The following is a 19,444-nucleotide window of genomic DNA, read 5'->3' as shown; positions in this document are numbered from 1 at the left end:
CTTTATAGTATTGAATTGGTAGATAATAATATAATAGAAGAGAGTGATATATACTGAAAGTACAATATCTAAAGTTAATATTCAAGGAATACCTAGATAAATACACACTCTTCCTGTGGAAAGCTATTTCATGAAGTCTTTGATAATATTTGTCAGCTAGTGTGTATAGCTCAAGTAAGTGTGATGCCTGTGACTATTCCATGTACTGTAAGTGCAGGGCTTACAATAATTTTGCTTTATTTAAGGGCTTGACAAGTTATTATACCCAAGTTCTTATGGGGGCCCTTGGCTTCTCAGGCTTATAAGCATGTTTGTGAAGAACAATCTTTATATGGACATGTTAGACCATGTAATTTAACTTTTCTTTTTTCTTCTATCTTAGTGATTTAGAATCTAGACGAGAAGTTAAGAAAGAGGAGGGTGAAGCATTTGCACGAGAACATGGACTTATCTTTATGGAGACATCTGCCAAAACTGCTTCCAATGTAGAGGAGGTAACTTTGCTCAACACTGCCTTTTTATTAAAACAGTTGATTTAAATTACACTTGTTTGTATAGATACTATTCCTCTAGATTTTGGGTTCCTTAATTTCAATTAGCTACTCTTTATATTATGAGAATAATATGTATTATATATTATTCTGTGTTGTAATTGATTACACAGCACTAATTATATTGTTGAGACTTCCTAATTAATGTACTTGTAGGTTTTTTGGAGTATTTGATTAGAGAAATGGCTGACTTCTGTCTGCTGTGAAATCTAAGAAGTAGAGCTAGAATAGATTTGCTAGTCCAAAGCAAGCCAAGCTATTGGTATTCTTGGCAGATGTCACTGTAACCTGTTCTAAAGGCTCCTGGTATATCACGAGCTCTTCACAGCAATCTCTTGCAGTGCTTTGCTATTTGTACTGTCATCATCTTTCCTGTATACTACCTAGTAGGAATCTTCTTCAATTTGCACACAGCTTCTATTTTCTGTCCTCTACAGAGCTGCTGAAAGGATCATTGCCTTGGTTACTGTAGTCTGCTGTGTATTTGAATATTGGGTCTTTTCAAGTTTGGCTTATAGTTCACATTTCTGGACATACGTGAATTCTTGCATCTCTCACCTTGGTTTACTGCATTCCTTTCTTGAAGGGTAGTCGTGGTGGGCTGAGCTCAGCTGCAACTGAATACCCACCAAGTTGCTCACTCACTGTTTCTGTCCAGCAGGATAGGGGAAAGAACCAGAAGAGCCAAGGCAAGATAAAACTCAGGGCCTGAGATAGTTTTAAATATTAAGGAAAGAGACAGACAAAGAGTGACAGAAAGACAGTCACTCACAACTTCCTACAAACAAATTGAATTTCAAATTGAATTTAATTTCTCTGAGAACCAGTGACTTTGACTACCCTTTGGTTTTTATTCTTGAGCATTATATCATATAATATGAAATACCCTCAGGCCAGTTCTGGTCAGCTGTCCTGGCTGGTTTATGTGCCCCCACAATTTTGCCTACCCTAAGCCTAATCACTGTCAGGAGAGGGCAGTGTAAGAAATAGAAAACCTTGACACTCAGCAGTAGCTAAAACATCAGTGTGCTATCAGCACTGTTTTAGTCATAAATCCAAAGCACAGCACCATGCAGGCTGCTGTAAAGAAAACCAACTGTGTTGTAGCCAGACAAGTACAGTGGTGGACCAAGAGCTCCAGCTGAGATGCTAGTGCTATGCATCAGAAAGATTGCTTCACACGTCTTTCAAGCCCATACTGGGTTCATCCACACTGACCTTTCTTATAACGACATAACTTCTTATACTGCATAATCCATCCCTATTCATTTCCAAAACTATCCTAAATTCAAAATGGTGTGTGACCAGTGAGGTATTATTTTAGTGGTAAAGCCTTTTCATTATAAAATATTTAAGTTTTTTGAAAAGTTACAGTAAGCTACAGATGACTTTCACAGAATTCATTACCATCTGATTCTGAAGTTATCACCTCTTTTTGCATCAAAAAATATGTCCTAGTGAATGAATTGTGCAATATCTAATGCATCTCTGATTATCAGGAGGCAAATGAGCATTAAGTTCTTTTTCAAAAGAATCCTCTCTTTGTGTGAGTAATGTGTGTGTGTGCGCTGACTAATTCTGGTGGAAAAGCTTTAGGATATAATCCTTTCCAGTGATAGTCAAGTGCATTCCTTAAATAGTGTTCTCAGTAAACACAAAAAAACTAGCATGATGTAGGAATAGTTAACAGCTATAGAAGCAAAATCCTAACTTCTAGCAGTTTCTTTATATGAACAAATCAGCTTCTGTTGGTAATGTTTTTTTAAGCTGTTTCCCTTGTTCAATCCTGATTTCCACCGCTGTGGAATACCTTAGTAAATCCGTAGCTGGAGCAGTACACTGACCTTTTTTGTGCTTGGATCTTAAAACAGTTTAAAATTGTTCATTATATTCTTCAGGATTTTGTCTCATTACCTACATCTTGAGTAGAAATGGATGATAAGGAGTGGAAAACATTCTGCTGGCTGTTTGTTTTGTGCAAGGCTGTTGGAGAAGTTTCCACCCTGTTTGCATAATAGGTAATAGATGGTAGGGAGTGGGAAGTAGATCGATCTACTTCATAGTTACTTTGGAGACTTCTAAGAATTTGCTGTGACCACAGAGCTAAATCATCGTATTTCATGTGGAATGGGATTGTGTAAAAAGAGCTTCTGCGTCACTGAGAAGATAGAATGGTTACTGGAGGGAGGTTAGGCACAGGCTTATAATCTGACTGCAGTGCAAGGACAGTTAATGCTAGTCTCTTCAGCAGTATCATATTTCTTTGAACAGGAGGTTGTTGATTTCCTTTTAGCCTCTGTCTAAAGCTGTACAGGTAACCGACTATCAAAAGATTACTGACTTTTTGTGCTTTTTTTTTCTCCTCAGTGATTTCTAAGGTGATTGTAGTTAGAGCAGTGTACACTTTGTCATGAATGGCTGTGGGCTTTCTCATGGTAGTCTTACTGACTTTTGGAATCTTGGGTAACATATTTCCTCTACTGTGGATGGGTGATGTGCACTCTGAAACGCTGTTTGCGGAGTTCAGTGTTGCTTATATACTTTTTCTAAGGAAACATCGTGATGTTCATTGGGAGGCTTTTCACTTGTACACACGTATGTCTGGGGTCAAACTCCAGGCAGGTTTGCATTTGTTTTAATCATAGCATCCATTACTTTCTGACCTCTCATTAAACCAACACATAATACATAGGAATTTTTTTGTCTCATTTGCAAGAGACATTAGCAATTTTATCACATTAGTTATTTTCATTGGTAGTTCAGCAGTAGTTTGTAACTATTAATTGTGCTCTTACCTGCAACCTGCAGTTCAGAGTTTGCTGAGAGCTTACTGCTTCGGCAAGGGCAGAGTAGAATCACCAGAATGACCTCAGGGTGACCACATAGTTCCCTACAGCACATGGTGTTTAACTCTTTGTCCCTGGCATATCAATGGCTTGAATCTATTTATGTGCACTGATTCACATGAAGTAAGGATTCCTAGCTGTATTTGGGAAGCTACAATAACTTAGTGCATTATTATTTCGTTCCAGACTGCTACTTTTAATAATGATTAATGATGGGACCAATCCTAATGCAGAAAGTTTTCTGGATGCTGGTCAAAGCAGTGCTAAACAACATCACTGTTCAGAAGCTGGTCTCACTTGAGTTGTGCCAGTGTATCACTGACTCCTGGTGTGGGAGTTGGTTTTAGTAAGTTGTTTCCAATATGGAGGGGTGCCTATGCCAAACTTAAGAGCATTGGTTGTGTTGTTCCAAGTTGTCTGCGCATAAATAGAACGCAACAATGAATTAATTATTTAGGATTAAATCTGAATGGACTCATGGTTTTAACTGAGCAATGGAACACTTGTGCTACATGGAGCTTGATGGTCATTCAGTGGTTCTGTTTCAGTTGTAACAATTTTCTCTTCAGGCAGCTTCTTTCATGCTTTTGCTTAAATGAATAACAAATATTCAAAGCTCCTGTAACTTCAGCAGTGGCACAGATAAGAGAAAGGAGATGCTCTTTGTAATATTCTCTGAAGGGTGAAAGTGAAAATCTCGTGGAAAGATTTGATTCTTAGAGGCATCTAAAGTTGAACTGATTTTTAGAGTGTGTTTAATTTCCCTTCTAACCCTCCTTGAACACAACTAACAGCTGGGAAACAAGCAGTTGTTTGACATGGTAATATAATAAGCAGGAATTTAGTTAATAAAACTTAAAAATCATAGGATGTTAATAATTTTCGTAGCAAGGTAAAGTCACACACAAGAGGTAATCTGACTAGCACTTGCAAAAGAGCAGGATTTCTAGGTCATAAGTCTTTAAAAAAACCCAAAAAACACCCACCCAAAAGTTAGGTTTATCTTAATTTGTATCAAAACCAATATTCCTTCAGGTTCCTGGAAATCAAAGTTCTGTGACCTTTCAGCTCTGCGAAGCTGACATTTTAGCCAGCTTCTCCCATGAGAAAATGGGGTTGAAGCTTGTGTCAGTTCATCTGAGGAAAGAAGGGGCAGGACACCTGGCTGTAATGAGGATACACAGCTTTTAGCTGCTTGTGGCAAATCCTTGAATTGTGCCCCAACTTCACAATAAGGAACACTGGCTCTGCCGTGGTTCCTGGGGCTTCTGGGCTTCTCATGATATGATTAAGAATAAAAGGTCTCAGTTACCTGAGTGTTTCAGTCTTTATAGAAGAGCATGAAATATATGATACTGCCTGCCTGACCTGTAGATTCCTGGAGAAATGGATTCTTAGTTCTGAGGTGGGGTCTATCTTTTTTGCTTTCCCTCAAGTGTTCTGTCCTATGTAACTGTTCAACAACAGTTACAGGACTTAGTAAGTCAGTTTGAACTCTAGTAATATGTATCAGCTCAATAAGTCTGTCAGAAAGTTTGTGCCTCAATGGGGACCTAAAGAAATTGCTGTCAACTTCTCGTTTGTGTCTTTGCACCTATACTTCAAATATAAGATTATAAATGTGTTGGGGTGCTTTTTGGGTGTGGGTTCATTATATAGCACCTCGCTATGCATACTAACCCCTCTGCATCCCCTTTAGTGTGCTAGGCTTCTTCCTGAAAGGTAATTTACCTGTAAAAAGCATTGCCTCACTGTGGGTGCATAAAAGAGCTGCTCAGAGCTTTGGAATCTCACTTTATTAAGTGGCCATTCAGCACCACTTACACACTGGGATGGTGAATACTTTAGGCATAAATCCATTTGTTGTCTATGTTGTTACTATTTCCAAATGCATTCTTAAATAGTAGAATAATCTAACTATATCATATCTTACTGCTAAAAGATAAGATAGGAAATTGGAGAGGAGGAGGAAAATTCTAGGTGTTGGCTGGGTCATAATTTAGAATTTGTGGTACATTTAACCTTTAAGCATTCCTCATGTAATTGTAAGAAAGAATCCAGGAAATAATGATTGCCCAATTTTTATTTCCATGCATTAAATTTAATTTTAACATTGCCACCAGAGGGCAGCATGTTCCACAAGCTAGCAGTGCTGAACGTGATCTCGTACCTGATTATAGGCAAAGATGAACTTGTAAAGTCTTGAGTTTTGAGACGTATCAGTAACTCATTTACAAGTTTTTTTCCTGCTAAGCTCAGCTTATAGTCCTAAGATTGTTGTCCTGCCAATACCTTTCTGAGAAAGACAAGTAACATTATTGACATCTGCAAGTAAAAACTAAATGTAGCTGCTCTACTACTCTGGTGCCTATTATTACTCCTGCATGGAGCTTCCACAGGACAGAGGTATCAGGAACTTACTCCCATACCTGTTTCTTGCATTGTTTTTACCAGTTACAGAATTCATTCTTCCTGGATTTGTCTCAAGGGTAGTAAAACTATATGACTTGTTTACTTGTTTATTTGTGTGATGATGTGAATGTTGAAGTTGATTTCATTCTACATTCAGTGTTTGTAGGATTAATTTAGCTTAAATGCAGTATCTGTAGTGTTTCGTAGTTGTAGTTTTGGGTTGTTTGGGGAGTTTTTTGGGGCAAGCATTGTGAGTCGTGACTTCTTGAGTCTCATGTTGCTATATAATCTGGGAAACTCCTTATACAAATAATCTAAAGTGATAATATACTGATATATTGTGATTTAAAAGCCTCTTTTGTTGGCTTTGCAGTAGCTGCAGGCGTGACACAGCAGGCAGATCACATCTTGCGAGACTCACTTTCCCACTTGTACAGAAATGCACTTTTCCTCAAAGGGATATTGCTGTTATTTGGGAACCTAGTGATAATGAGCACACAATTGAAAAACATGTTACATTAAAACAAGTCACTGAATAACTTGTGTACAATCTTTTTTTAATGCTGTAGTACAGTTATATTCAGCAGTCTCATGCAAAAAGCATCAGTAAGTTGGGGTTTAGAAAATGAACAGAGTTAAACATTAAATGTAGACATTTTCCTGAAGGTACGTTATTTTCTTGAATTTTCCCAAAATGTAGTCAAGGATTTTTATATTTGGAAGTCTAACGTACTGATTTTGCAAAAGTCTCTCACTTCCTTTTATGAGGAGGAGAGGTACTGTGTACTAGGGCATTGCCATCTTTCAGGTGATTGTGTATAAATGCAGGGTGAGTCTGGTACTGCCTCCCCTGGAGTGGTGAAAATGAGCCTGGGCCTGATTTGGGATGGAAAAGCATGAGTATCTTTGTCTAGTGTATTAGTAGCAGCAGCATTATAGGAACGTACAGTGCAACTGCAGTAGGCTTGGTAGGCAGCCAGCTGAGTCCTTGTGGGCTTGCTGGTGAGGTCTTGTGTGGAAGTGGCTAAACTGCACCTGGATCCAAGCTGGTGTGAGAGGTGATGCAGCTGTGTTCTTGCAGTCCCTGCATGTGTGTGAGGTGATGCAGCTGTGTTCTTGCAGACCCTGCATGTGGTCTAATAAATCTAAACTGGATTTGAGGGGAAATTGTTCTGTCTTTCTGCATTTATAGCTCAGTTAATCTGAAAATAGGATAAACTGCCCATAAATAATTAAGAGTTTATAGTATACTGCATGTTCCAGATAAGAGTGAGAACATGCAGTATTAAAAGAGATTTTTGGAAGAAGTCAATTTCTACCAAGTTCACCTTCTTGTCCTTGATAATTGGGGCACTAGCATGCAATGCCAAAATCTGATGAGGTAGTCTTAAAGCAGCTAGACTGCCGTTTTAGTGATGTTCTCAGGTGATTGAGTCTGCTTACACTTTGAATCATAAGTTAAGATACATGGATCTGAGAAACTAATGGAAGTATCAAGGGATTCAAGTCTCTTTTCAAGGCTGATTAGTAGTAATTTTTTAAAATACATACGAAGAAGAGAATGTGAAGTAGACTTATTACATGCTATGTTCTTATAATTTGTTTTCAGATAGGAATTATTTCTGTGGCCCAGTGCAACCTGGCACTTTTCTATGCTAGGTAATGATGGGAATGGGGTAGTCAGATTATGACTTCAAGAGAACGGAAATGATACAACTGAGATTAATGGAATATTTGGATTTTTCAGATCAACAGTTTCTTGGCCAATATGTTTAATATTAAAATATACTGTACTGGACTCAGTATACTCTTTTGCTTTGTACAGTACATGTGTAGTAACAGAAGGAATTTTATGTTTGTGCAATGCTATTTTCCAGTGTGTTTTACTGGGTTTTGTGAGGATAGATGCATTGCAACAATGACTGCTCTTGAGTGTAGTATCCAAAAGTTAGTTTATTCTCAGTTGTATCAGTTTGGATTCTGTTAAAATTCTGGTTTGTTGCTCTAAAGCAATTTTTATAGATTTAATGTAATTCTCATTAAATTAATTCTAAGAGTCTTGGTGTACTTAGCCAACATCTTCTAGAAGAGTTAGAAGTGCCAATTGTTAAGTGCTTGTTTACATGAAGTTATCATAACACATTTTTAAGACTTCAAGTTCTGTTTAATGTCCCACTGAAGTAGAAGTAAAGATCCTCACAGAATCCAGCTGTGTGAATTTTCAAAGTTGACTTACACCTTTCAGTGGGCACACGTATGAGGCCATTACAATAATTAGTATGTTATCAGGAACGAAGATAAGTTTGAATTTTTTTCCTTACATAGAAAACTTCAGTTTCGGAGGAATTTGAATCAATTCGTAGTTGGCTGAAAGCCAATTTTTCTTCTCAACTGTAACACGTGTTTGAAAAACGAACTCGCTTCCTAAGTGCCTTGTGAATCTGCAATGATTAATTCTTCTCATTATTTTGCTGCAAATTCTCATGACCCTCTGTGATGATTCGATCACCCACTTAGAGTTTATGCATATTCATATCTCTCTGCTCCTGCTGCAGTCGTTCAAGTCTCCTTCACTGGCTGTGGTGTGTGCTTGGTGCAGTAATTGAGCTGCAGTAGATTGATTACTCTGGGGAGCTGTAAGGCCTTTAAAGGTGAAAACATATCAGTCCTGTTAATTAGGAAACAAAGCTCTGGTGGCAAGTTCAGCAGTCAAATGCTTCCAGTGTAGAAATGAGGAAAGGTATGATTTGTTCCTCTCCATGAACCCTGTTTACTTTTTTATATTTGAATTAGATCTGTATTTGCTGTAATAGGCTTGTGCAGAAGGTAGCATGTCTTGTATGATTGCATGGTGTTGGTATTTTAAAACAAAAAGAATGTATGTTTATTGTAATTACTAGCTGCTGTTAATCACCTCCTAAATTATGCATTATTTTAGGTGTTACTTGACCTATAAAGCTAAATGAGAGATGAAAATGGAATCATTGATTGTAAACTTTAACCAAAAACATCTATATCAGTTCAGACCTGAGTGTCAAAGTATTTTCTTTGAATTAAAACAATAGATTTTTAGAAGTCCTTACAAAACCTGGGGCCCCTCCTTTCTACTATTAAGATGTCTGTTACCCATTGTGTGCAAGATTAATTAAAGAGAATACATTCTTAAAATTAGGTGAATATTAAATGATAGCGTAAGGTTTCAGCCAGCAGACAGCATCCTTACATCATCATTGTAAGTACCCTGTGGTTTTATGTTGCTAAGCACTCTAATCTAGAGTGGCCTATTACAAAGATATTAAGGGTAGGGGAAACCATCTGCCACACAATCTATCCATAAGGGTCAGAAATAAATAATTTAAAAGTAATTTATATATCTTAAAAACCACTTTTTCCCTGTAATTACTGGACAACAGATTGTGGAATACAGATGTTATGAAAATGCCACTGTTTTTGTAAACAGCGTGTGATCCATTGCTGCTTCAGGGTGGGTTATGGGATGCTGTTGTCATACCTGTTCCTGCAGAGGTCAGGAAGGAAAGTCTCACTGAAGCAACTGCACGAGATTGAATTCCAATTAGTGCATCCTACACTGAAGGATATTGCATTCATTGTGTCTGTGGTCTTTTTTCCTCTGTTTTAGGCATTTATTAACACTGCAAAGGAGATCTACGAGAAAATCCAGGAAGGAGTTTTTGACATTAATAATGAGGTAACTTTTAGTACTCTGTACACTTTCCGCTTTTTTAAAGTACCGAATTCACCTTCCCTAGAAAGATGGACAGTAAAAGATTTGTCTGTTCCATTTGGCTGTAGAGTTGTCTGCCATTGTGATAAAAATGGATTAAAATAAGTGACCCTATCCATCCATGAAGCATTGCAAAATAATATAAATCCCCAAAAGAGAAGAAAATCCACTTTCATCCAGTTCTCCATATGGTGTCATCTGTTTTCAAAGATAATTTTCCACTATGTAAATGGAGGACCATGTTGATATGCCAGATGCACTCCATGAGCTGTCCAGTGTAGGGGAGGGATTGCTTTGAGAGTTACATAAAAGACTTTTGAAATGTTCCTGGTTTAGGTGGCTGGATACTATGGGGAGAAAAAGATTAGCCATTTTGCTTATGCACATTAGTGAAATTAGAGATTAGGGCCTGTGCCTTTGCTTGTTTGGGATAGGGGTGGAGAGCTGGAGAAAGGGGAACAAGAGCTAGAAAGATGTATAATGTGTCTTGAATTTTGAAATGACTGTGCTGTTGAAAATCTTGCTTCGTAACACTAGTATTCTAATAAGCTCTCTGTTAACAGTCTCATAAAAAATTTGACAATGTGAGGTGATCAGTCTTTTCGGGAGATCAGGTTGGGTTTTTTATCCTGCATGTCCCTGAATATTGTTGCTGAGGTGCTTAGTGAAACCACATGTGAAAATCTGCACCACCACTCTGTTCTCTTTGTGCTCTGTGGAGAGGTATCTCCAGACTGTCAGTGTGATGCTTCTCCTAGACATTGCCGTCCCTGCAGGATTGTTCAGAGTAGGGAGGGAATTGGCAGGACTCAAATTAAGTAGTTTCATCTGTTTTCGCTCAATATATTTCAGCATGAGAAAATTGAGACTATTGAAAGTATTACTCAAGACTTCAGAGAGGAAAAAAATCAGAAACTTCAGTAATATGCAAAGTAATGCATCAGGAAACTTGTAGCTAAATAAGATGTGAATAGTAATCCTCTAAACTAATTCTGACTGGAAAGTGTGTGCGCATGTTGGTGAAGCACTTCTTAAATTCAGTTCACTGATGAAAAATTTAAGATCATCTTTCACATCTTTCCTGAAGAAAATGCAGTTGGTAGTGCAATCTAAATTGGAGAGCAGAGTGTCTGAAAAAGCATGCTTGTTGTATCTGTCGAGTTTCATATAGTAGCTGACTGCTTTACTGTGCCTTACTGAGCTTTGATTGCAATATGCTGTCAAGAGCCAACAGTCCGTGCTACTTATTTGGCTTTATGCCAAGTCTGGCTTCTTGATTCCTCAAGAAGTTGCTATCAGCCCAGAGGGGGCAAAACCAATGAGCCATAGGGCATGCTTTTTATTAAAGGGGAGTCAAAGAGCGAAAAGAAACCACATCAGCTGCTGTCAATACTAAGCAAGTGCCAGAAACCCGAGGGCTACCACTGCTGCAGAACAACTGCCAAGCACTATAAATCTGAGATTTGCTGTGACGCAAAGTTTCCTTAAGAGCTTAATTTCTGAAGCTACTGTATTACTTTTCTCAGAGTGGTGTATTTTTAGGTAAAATCCACTTGAGGGAGTGAGGGTTAAGATATAAGTGTGATTTTGATGAATGAAAGAGCTACGCTGTGTGTGGGTTCTTGGCAAGTAGCCATGTCTTTTGGGATCACAGAAATTATTGATGACACAGAACACTCGTATGCCCTTAGCCTCTACAGCTGATTCAACACAGAAAGAAATGCTGTCTAGAGAGGAAAAGTTTTATATTAAACTATTAAACTAGTGGAGATTTTGGCAAGAGGGGAGAGGTTATACATTCTTAGCAAATGTTGTGTATTTTTAAGCTATATGCGAAGTAGTATTCAAATACAATTCTTGCTCTGTGTTTTTTTTTTAAACAGGAGTTTAAGCTACAGAGTGTAACATGGAGATAAAATTCAAATGAGAAGGAAGGCATCTTAGTTTAAATAACATTTAATTGCTAAGAACATGCTGGGAAAAATTAGAAACTTTGATGTACTTATTGCATACATTAGGAGAACTTGTTATATGATCTTCTAAATAGAAAAAGTAGCTTTTCAAGTATATTCTAAAATATTTACGCTGTGTATTAAACTTCATTTCAGGCAAATGGCATAAAAATTGGCCCTCAACATGCTGCCACCAATGCAACACTTGCAGGCAATCAGGGAGGACAACAAGCTGGAGGAGGCTGCTGTTGAGCCTGTTTTTACTTTCTAGCTGCCTGGATGAGGCCTACTTACTTGTTTGTTCACCCTTCCCTCCCCCTGCCCCGCTCGCCTCCACTTCAATTCAACTGAGACATGAAACTTGTAAGTTGGTTTCCTGTTGCAGAAGACTTTATCCTTCAAATTCTTGTATAACTTTGAATAAATGGTTAATGTTCACTTAAAGACAGATTTTGGAGATTGTATTCATATCTATTTACATTTGATTTCTAGGTCAATTGATGTGATTATTTTTGTTAAATGTTGTCTTGTGCCCTTGGCTACGAACTGAATTGTATTAAACACTACAAAGTCATCTGAGTATTTTAATCAGTTTGTGTAGTTAGGTTTCCCAGCTCCTGAGGTTACCTAATGTTTAATATTGTAGAGCTGTCCTCAAGTTTTTTGTCAATTTTCAAGGCTATGAAGAGAAGCAGAAGGACTCTTTTAATTCTGTATTTATCACTTTCTGTATATATAGTTTAATAACCTGCTTGGGTGTACTTGCCAAGCTAGAATTCTTTAATGCATTTGCATAAAATCTATACTACTTAGAGCTTGAAAACTACAAAAGCATTAATAGGAACTGCTTGGATGCTAAATTTTAAGCCTTTTTGACATTGTTAGCATGTTCATGCTCCCCTGTCATTATCCTGAAGTCCAAGAGAGATGCTTAATGTATATTACTAGAGGCTACATACGTGCTATCTATTTTAATGCCAAATGTTTGCTGTTTATCCACAATTTCCACAACACCTCTTCAGAAATGGATTAGCTGTTTGCCTTAACAAATACTGTAGGTGAAAACAGACTATGGATGAAAAGTAGAGGAGGAGTTGATAAATTTAAAATGGCACATTTTAAAAACATTAATCTTCTCAATGGTTTTTTTCTTGTTTACCACTTGATTTCTAGGTATATTTTTCATGCAAGGACAGTTTTTCAACCTAAATGTATAGTGGTCGTGTAAAGTTTTCTTTTAGTGACAACTTGTAATCCTAAATATATGGTAAGCATCTTGTCTATTGTGAAGAGGGTGTGAAAATAAAATCTGCCAGTTTGGAAATCTTGCTGAAAATCAAAACTACAAATGTTTTGTTACTTATTATGGTGATGGCTGGGGGGAGGGGCATATTTTTCCTTAAATGAAAGGGTTGCAACAGGGCAAAACAAAATCCTGTGTTTAAGTGTTTATTTGTTAAAATACAGAATGTTCATGTCACCTTTCATACAAATGTGCAAACAACTGAGTTTCCATCTCATCCTATTTAAATAATTGCAGACAAAAGGGTGATGCTAATAGTAGGCCATGCTTTATGTATTGGGGGAAATAAAAGGGGAGGCAGGCAATGACTGCAAAACTTCTGTCTTACTGGACCAATATTGACTGCAACACAACACTGGAGGAAAGGGATCCTCATGTCACCCATTCTAATTGTCAGAACTTGAACATCCAGAGTGAATAAATTTCAGCCTGATGGGTGTAACATAGCAGTGGTTCTGAGATTAAATAAAATTTGAAAAAATGGTGTGGAACCTTTTGTTGGTATCTCGGGGAAGGGGAAACCAGTATGAATTTATGTTAGTTGCTGACTCCCTTCTTTTTTGCACACTTAGTAGCATTTTCAACCATGTAATATAATTATTTTTAGCTTTTAAATTATTAAGAGGTTACTCCATTTATGTACTTTCAACTGTTACCTGTTTATTATACAGAGTTTGCATTTATAGAGCACACTTACTGTTTCAGTTGAAGTTTGAAAATTGCATTGCACGACAGTAAAACCATAGGACTGAACTGCATGGATGACAGGAAAACTGGCATGTCCTAACTAGCTGTTTACAAGAAGGAGTGAATGAAAAAGACTGTTAGCTTGGATTAACTACTTGAAGTTTTTTTCACTTGGCAATGTTGTAGAATTCAGTTGTTTGAGATGAGAGAAAAATGTGCACTTACATAGCAGCCTGAGCTTTATTACAAAGGGGAATAAAGTTAGCTGTAAAAACTGTACATTAAGGCAGTGGGAGGGGGAGATTTGAGCCCTGCCCTGAGAAGAACAAAAGTTCATGCTGTTTTAGCAGTGATGATTTGAAAAACTGAAAGCTTCTGACAGTCTCATTTTCTGAAAACATGGAAGAGGTATGGAATTGCCCAGGAAGCCAGGGCTGCTGTAGTTAAGAAACACCAGTGCTGCTTTTTGGGGGTGAGAGGGGTAGCGGGAATATGCTGTGACTTACTAAAGTCATGTCTGCAATCAATTGCTGATCCTGCTGTTTTGGTCCTGGCTCACATGCCAGTCTTAGACTGTACATTATGTTAAGACTGTGGTACTTTCAAAGAGTAGCTAGAACAAAACTGAAATTTCCATGCATTCTGGCTGGCTTTTTGTCGCAAACTTTATGCACACATAAACCTTTTGTTGCTACAGAAATGTCTGTATTTTTGTAGGGATTCTTTTTGAGAAGTCCTGATGCTATTTTATCCAATTAGAATTTGAAAATTTTATAGCACAGAACTTAGCAGGAGGATTTACTTCTAAAACACTTGCTTAAACATGATTCTTTCACAGGTTTCAGTTTTACTTGTACATGAGTGACTGATAACTTGTTGAGATTCCATGTTGAATTCCAGTTGCTTTTGTTGGTTACATTTTCACAACCAAAGAACCAAAACATGTAATTGTTTCCCAGCAGCTGCTACACCTGTTACATGTAATGTGAAACTGTTGATACCAAAAAAATCATACCAAGGTGCAATTTTTCCCTTAATCCCAGTTTAGAATATGGTAGAAAGCATAGTCAATTTAAAATAAAATAAAAAATGATTGGGTTGATAAGCCCTCCAAGCATGACTAAAAACCCATCTCTCCCATTTCTACTAAAAATTAAATGCTCCAGGAATTTTGGCAGTCATTGAAGAAAGATTAACAACTCCCCCTCAGTCTTAGCCCTGTGTGTCTCTCTTGGCTTCAGTCATTCTGATTTACTCTCGTGCAGATCCGACACTCAGCAGTGAGTTAAGGTAAAACAACTGCCAAAACTCTTGCTGATAAGCTAAAGTAGCAAGTGTCTGAAGCCCCTGGCAAGCAGTGAGAGCTCCATCCCATGCTCCACAGTTGTATCCTTTCTGTTGTGTTACACCTTTTGTGACACTTAGTTTCTTGTGGTGGCCTTTGAAGAGCCTTTAGCTGCAACATTTATATGGTGTTTGCGTTAGAGTGGCACACACTAAATGATGCACATTTAAACGGGGCAAGTTTTTTCTGCCTGAAGAGTTTACCTGTGACTGTGTTAGAGCACTAAATCTGGCCTTGGGAAGAAATTGAAACTTCTTTTCAGGCTCAAAAATACAGATAAACTGAATCGGAATTTTAAAAAAAAGTATATTAAAGTAACTTAGAAATATGAGAAGACAATTTTGAGCATTGCAGGATTTTTTTAAGTGGTCTTTCTTAAAGAGGGTACCCCAATGTGCCTGTATTTTTCTCTTAGTGATTACCAGTAGGGTGTTGCTTTTGTAAATGCTTAGGCCTGAGGTAGTGATTTCTCTTAACAGACTGCTCTTTTGACACTACTGTCTTACGACTTTCATCTTGGGTTTTTTGGCTGATTTGTTTGGTTTGGGGTTCTAAATCAAGTTTCTCCTGTGTATTATCTCCTTTTTGTCTTTTCTGTTTTCATATTGTTTCATTCAGACTAAATCCCGTGAGGAAAATGCTGCTCTGTCTTTACTTGCTCCACATCCGTAACTCCCACGCTTACAGGAATTTGCCCAGTATGGGGCATTTGTTTTAGGGGTGGAAGGGTGGGGCAGAGGGAGAGAGGGATATGTGTGCTATCTGGCTGCATGATATAAAACTGTGAAGGAAGTATTGCACAGGTTCTGTTAGTTGTTACACCTACTGTGTGTACTGGTTTGCATGTGTGGGGGGATATAATTTGCCTAGTCCTCTTCCACTATTGCATGGGAGGAGATAGGGGAGACAGAGGAAGACTAACAGGTTTTATTTGGATATCTTAATAAATTTGTTTGCTGAGATCATATGTATGATTTGTGTATGGTTAATGTTCCTCTCCCTAGAATCTCTGGGTTCTCTTCTGCCACATTGCTGCAATCTAACTTTAACAGTATGCAGTGGTGATTTATTGTAATACACTACTGAAATCTCCATTTGTAAATAATCCAGGCTGCTGCTGTGTAAGTAGCTGATGAAATGTCTTTACTGGGTCTGCCGCATATGAAAGAAACCACAACATTAGGCAATAAAAACTACTAACAGAATGTTATGAAACCAAGACCATGACAAAAAAAGCAGCATGTTGTGGATCTATCATTTTTATTCTTGGGACAGATTTTATTATTTTTGGAACTATTACAAGACTTATGTTAAATATTGTGGATGATAAGAGGAAACAGACTCTTGGCAAACATGGAAAACCAATTACAGCATATTACCCTATTCCCCTTCCAATAAAGGAGGGGCAAAGCTAAAAGTTTATTCTTTGCTTAGCAGCTGGAAGAGGGGGGGAAAGTGTTGCTGCCTTAGCATTGGCTTGAGAAAAGATTGTTGCTGTAGCAATCTTACCACAGGCAATCCAAGGTGAAGAAGGCAAACCCAGTGTGCTCCACAGTCAGTTATACTCTAGCCTGAAAAAGCACGCTGTTAGGAGAGTGCTGTGTAAGGAAATGGCTATTCTGTACTGTCAGGTGTACTGTTCAGTTAAAAATAAATTTTAAAAACTTGTGTTTGGTTGTAAATCTCTGTTGTGGTGACAGGCATTTGACTTGACATATAAACTGGAACACATCTAATATTTAGACATGGGATTTAACTGCAACACCTCATGGCTCTGTGACATAGAGGTGAAAAAAAGTATAGGAAAAACCTACTTCAAAGTTTATTTAGAAGTCTGCACATCCATTTGTACTCCTCTCCCAAATTACAGTTCTTGTAAAATTGTCCGTAGCAGCATGAATGTAGATTAATTGATGCATCAGTATGTTTGTTGGAGTTCCTCCCCACCCCCTCCCCCCCAGCATAGTTATGATTTTTAGAATTCCTTCATTAAAGAGTCAGAGATATAAATGTTTATATTGGGCAGACTCTTGTTGATGGTTGGGTCTATGGTACATTTGCTGTAAATTACAGCAGGATCTAATTAGCCTTTCTTAAGTGAAGCCCAGTTCCATTACTTTTCCTAGATTTAGGCATAAAATGCTAGGAGGGAGGAAAATATAGTGTGAGGACAGTTCTAAAGAGATCAATGTACTGTGGTAACAGTTGTCAATTTAACATTGTCTGGGTTAAAGCAGTCGAGTAAACACTGCATGTTCTGATTGTGGCATGGGAAAGCATTTTCAGACGCAGGAAATGTCTGAAAGAATGTGACTTAAAAACCAGTTAAATAGCAAGGATACTTGGGAAGACAGGAGTCCATGGGGTTGCTTGCTGTCTGTCCAGATGAGGCAGAGAAGGCTGTCAGATTGAGGCATTGCCCAGCACCTGAGCACTGACACCCACACCTGGGCCAGTGCTGCTACACAAGGACTGGACTGGCTGTGAGGGAGGAACTTTTAAATATGGACATTGTTGAAGGTGCACATTTAACAGCACTGAGACTGCAGCTGAGGTAGTGTCCAGAATTTGTAGGACAGGTGTGAATAAGTGGTTTTTAGGAGGAGGGGTGGTACAGAGGCAGCAGCTGAAGAGATGGGCAAATTTACATGTCGGCTGTTGGCTCAAAAAAACCCTGAATCAATGTACAACACCTCTCTGTGATTGTTGTATACAAATGCAGCAAAGCTTTGTCTTGAATGTAGTTAGAAACAGATTGTCCTTATGGGCTTTTTAAATCCATTTTAATTTATGAGGATGACTAGACCTTGGGTTGCTGGTTAGTGTCATGTCTAAAGTACTTAAGACAGAGAATATCAGAACACAAAAGAATTCCTGTGTCTGGTGCCCTTGAGAGTCAATTCAGCCACTTCTAAGCAAAAGGTGACTGACTGACCTAAGCCAACTGGTCACTGATGAAGGTCTGTCAGCCATCAGCGGTGCGCAAAAATCAGCGGATGGGCTCTGCTGCTCCTCCTTGCCCAGTGTTGTTCAGCTTTCATCTCAGAAGTAAAACATTCCTGCACAGGAACAAAAGCACTTGTGGCATCTCTCATAGTTACTGCTATGAAGCAGAAATTAAGTTTGTGAACTCATGTGCAATGTTGTAATTCTGCCTGGGAAGTTCTTCTAAAAAGTCACATAACTCCAGAGAAAGAGGCATCCTCATGTGCAGGGCTGACCACTGTGCATCATAAATTAAGTGCTTTGGCTTTTCCCTGGGTTCCTATCCAAGTCCAATTCTATTTTCTTTCCAGTTTACTTCTCTTTGTTACTTCTCCTACCTTTTTTTTTCTCCTTCTTGGAGTTTGGGTGTCCGTTTAAAGGAAATGATTCAAGAAAGAGTAGCATACTTACAGTTAGTTCCCTATTCTTCTGGAAGACCTGGTAACTATCACTGGTAAAACAAAACACTTTCATCTACTTTGGATGAAGTGATGATTGCTTTTAACAACGTACTGTGTAAATTTAGAGACATAGTTAGTCACAGACCCACCTATTTAACTGCTAAATCCCAGCTCCTGGATCATCCACCAGTAGTAGAAGGCTTCAGTAGGATCACAGAAGAAAACTGCAGTTCCCCATTAGTCATTTTTTTGGCCAAGCACCATCTGAATGGTGAGATTTTGTTTGGTTTGGGCTTTGTTTTGAAAGTGTGTGTAATTTCATTTCATCCTGGCTTTCCAGTTAAATTCAATTGCTATGCAAGTTGAAAAGCAGCTTTCCTTCAATGAGCTCTGAAATTCTGAAGTTGTGGGGTTGTTGCTCAACCAGTCGAAAAGAGGATCCATGAGAGGAGAAGCCTCGACTGAAACTGCTGCTTTGTGAGCCAAGACATCGGCTTGCTTGCTGCAGGAAGGAGGAGACAGCTCATTATCTGGGTGCTGGGAGCCAGTGTGTTGGAGTCTCCTCTTCCTGCTCCACAAGGACTGAGGCGTCTCTGAGGTAAGCAAAGCAGCAATGCGATACTCCCTAGGCTTATCAACCGCTATCAGCTGGATCTCCTGTTTGCTCCAGACTCCACCTTTACTTGGAAAGTGCTTGCAGTTCCATGAGGTAATTCCTCCTCCCAGCGCTGCGGGTTGTTACCACGACCATGTGCTCCTAGCGTGAGCCAGGACAGAAAATGAGAAAAGCCTACCCCGACATCCCTGTGCCGTAACTTCCTCTTTCTCCGTCCTGCCGGGGACGGCTGTTGAGCTTCGCGGGCTTTGGCTCTGACCATCGCGGCAGCTGTCGGTCGGTCCGGCCGGGAAGGGAGGGAGGGAGGGCAAAGCAGCGCTGGCCGGGCAGACCCGCCGGCTCAGCCACAGGTGCGAGGTAGCACCTGCTCGGTTGGCACCGGTGCCGGTATAAATCTGCGTTATTTTGATTAAGCTCGGATTGATTAGGAACAGGTCCGGGCTCACATACCATAAACACCTATTAAACCGAAATAAATACGTCTACAGGGGGCTTAGCTTAAACGGGTGCAGCTTTGCCTGCACGGGGGCGTGGAGGTGGCGGCGGGCGCCGCACACGGCGGTCCCCACGGAGCGGGGCCCCGACGGATCTGGGCCCACGG

The 19,444-nt window shown here is 39.0% G+C and overlaps 1 protein-coding gene across 1 annotated transcript in view; it reads left to right on the top strand.

Annotated features, from left to right (window-relative positions):
• The window catches only part of RAB2A (RAB2A, member RAS oncogene family), a 31,141-nt gene extending 17,841 nt beyond the window's left edge, over nt 1-13,300 (top strand). The window contains exons 5-7 of the mRNA XM_005423051.2: nt 383-494; nt 9,450-9,518; nt 11,663-13,300. Coding sequence (XP_005423108.1) covers nt 383-494; nt 9,450-9,518; nt 11,663-11,758 — 277 coding nt within the window. The 3' untranslated portion in view covers nt 11,759-13,300. The remainder of the gene's footprint in view (nt 1-382; nt 495-9,449; nt 9,519-11,662) is intronic.
• Nucleotides 13,301-19,444: the final 6,144 nt, after the last annotated feature.

This window comes from Geospiza fortis, unplaced genomic scaffold (genome assembly GCF_000277835.1).
Source record: "Geospiza fortis unplaced genomic scaffold, GeoFor_1.0 scaffold121, whole genome shotgun sequence".
Taxonomy (NCBI): domain Eukaryota; kingdom Metazoa; phylum Chordata; class Aves; order Passeriformes; family Thraupidae; genus Geospiza; species Geospiza fortis.
The sequence above is the reverse complement of the archived record's forward strand: the minus strand, read 5'-3'. Positions and strand labels throughout refer to the sequence as shown.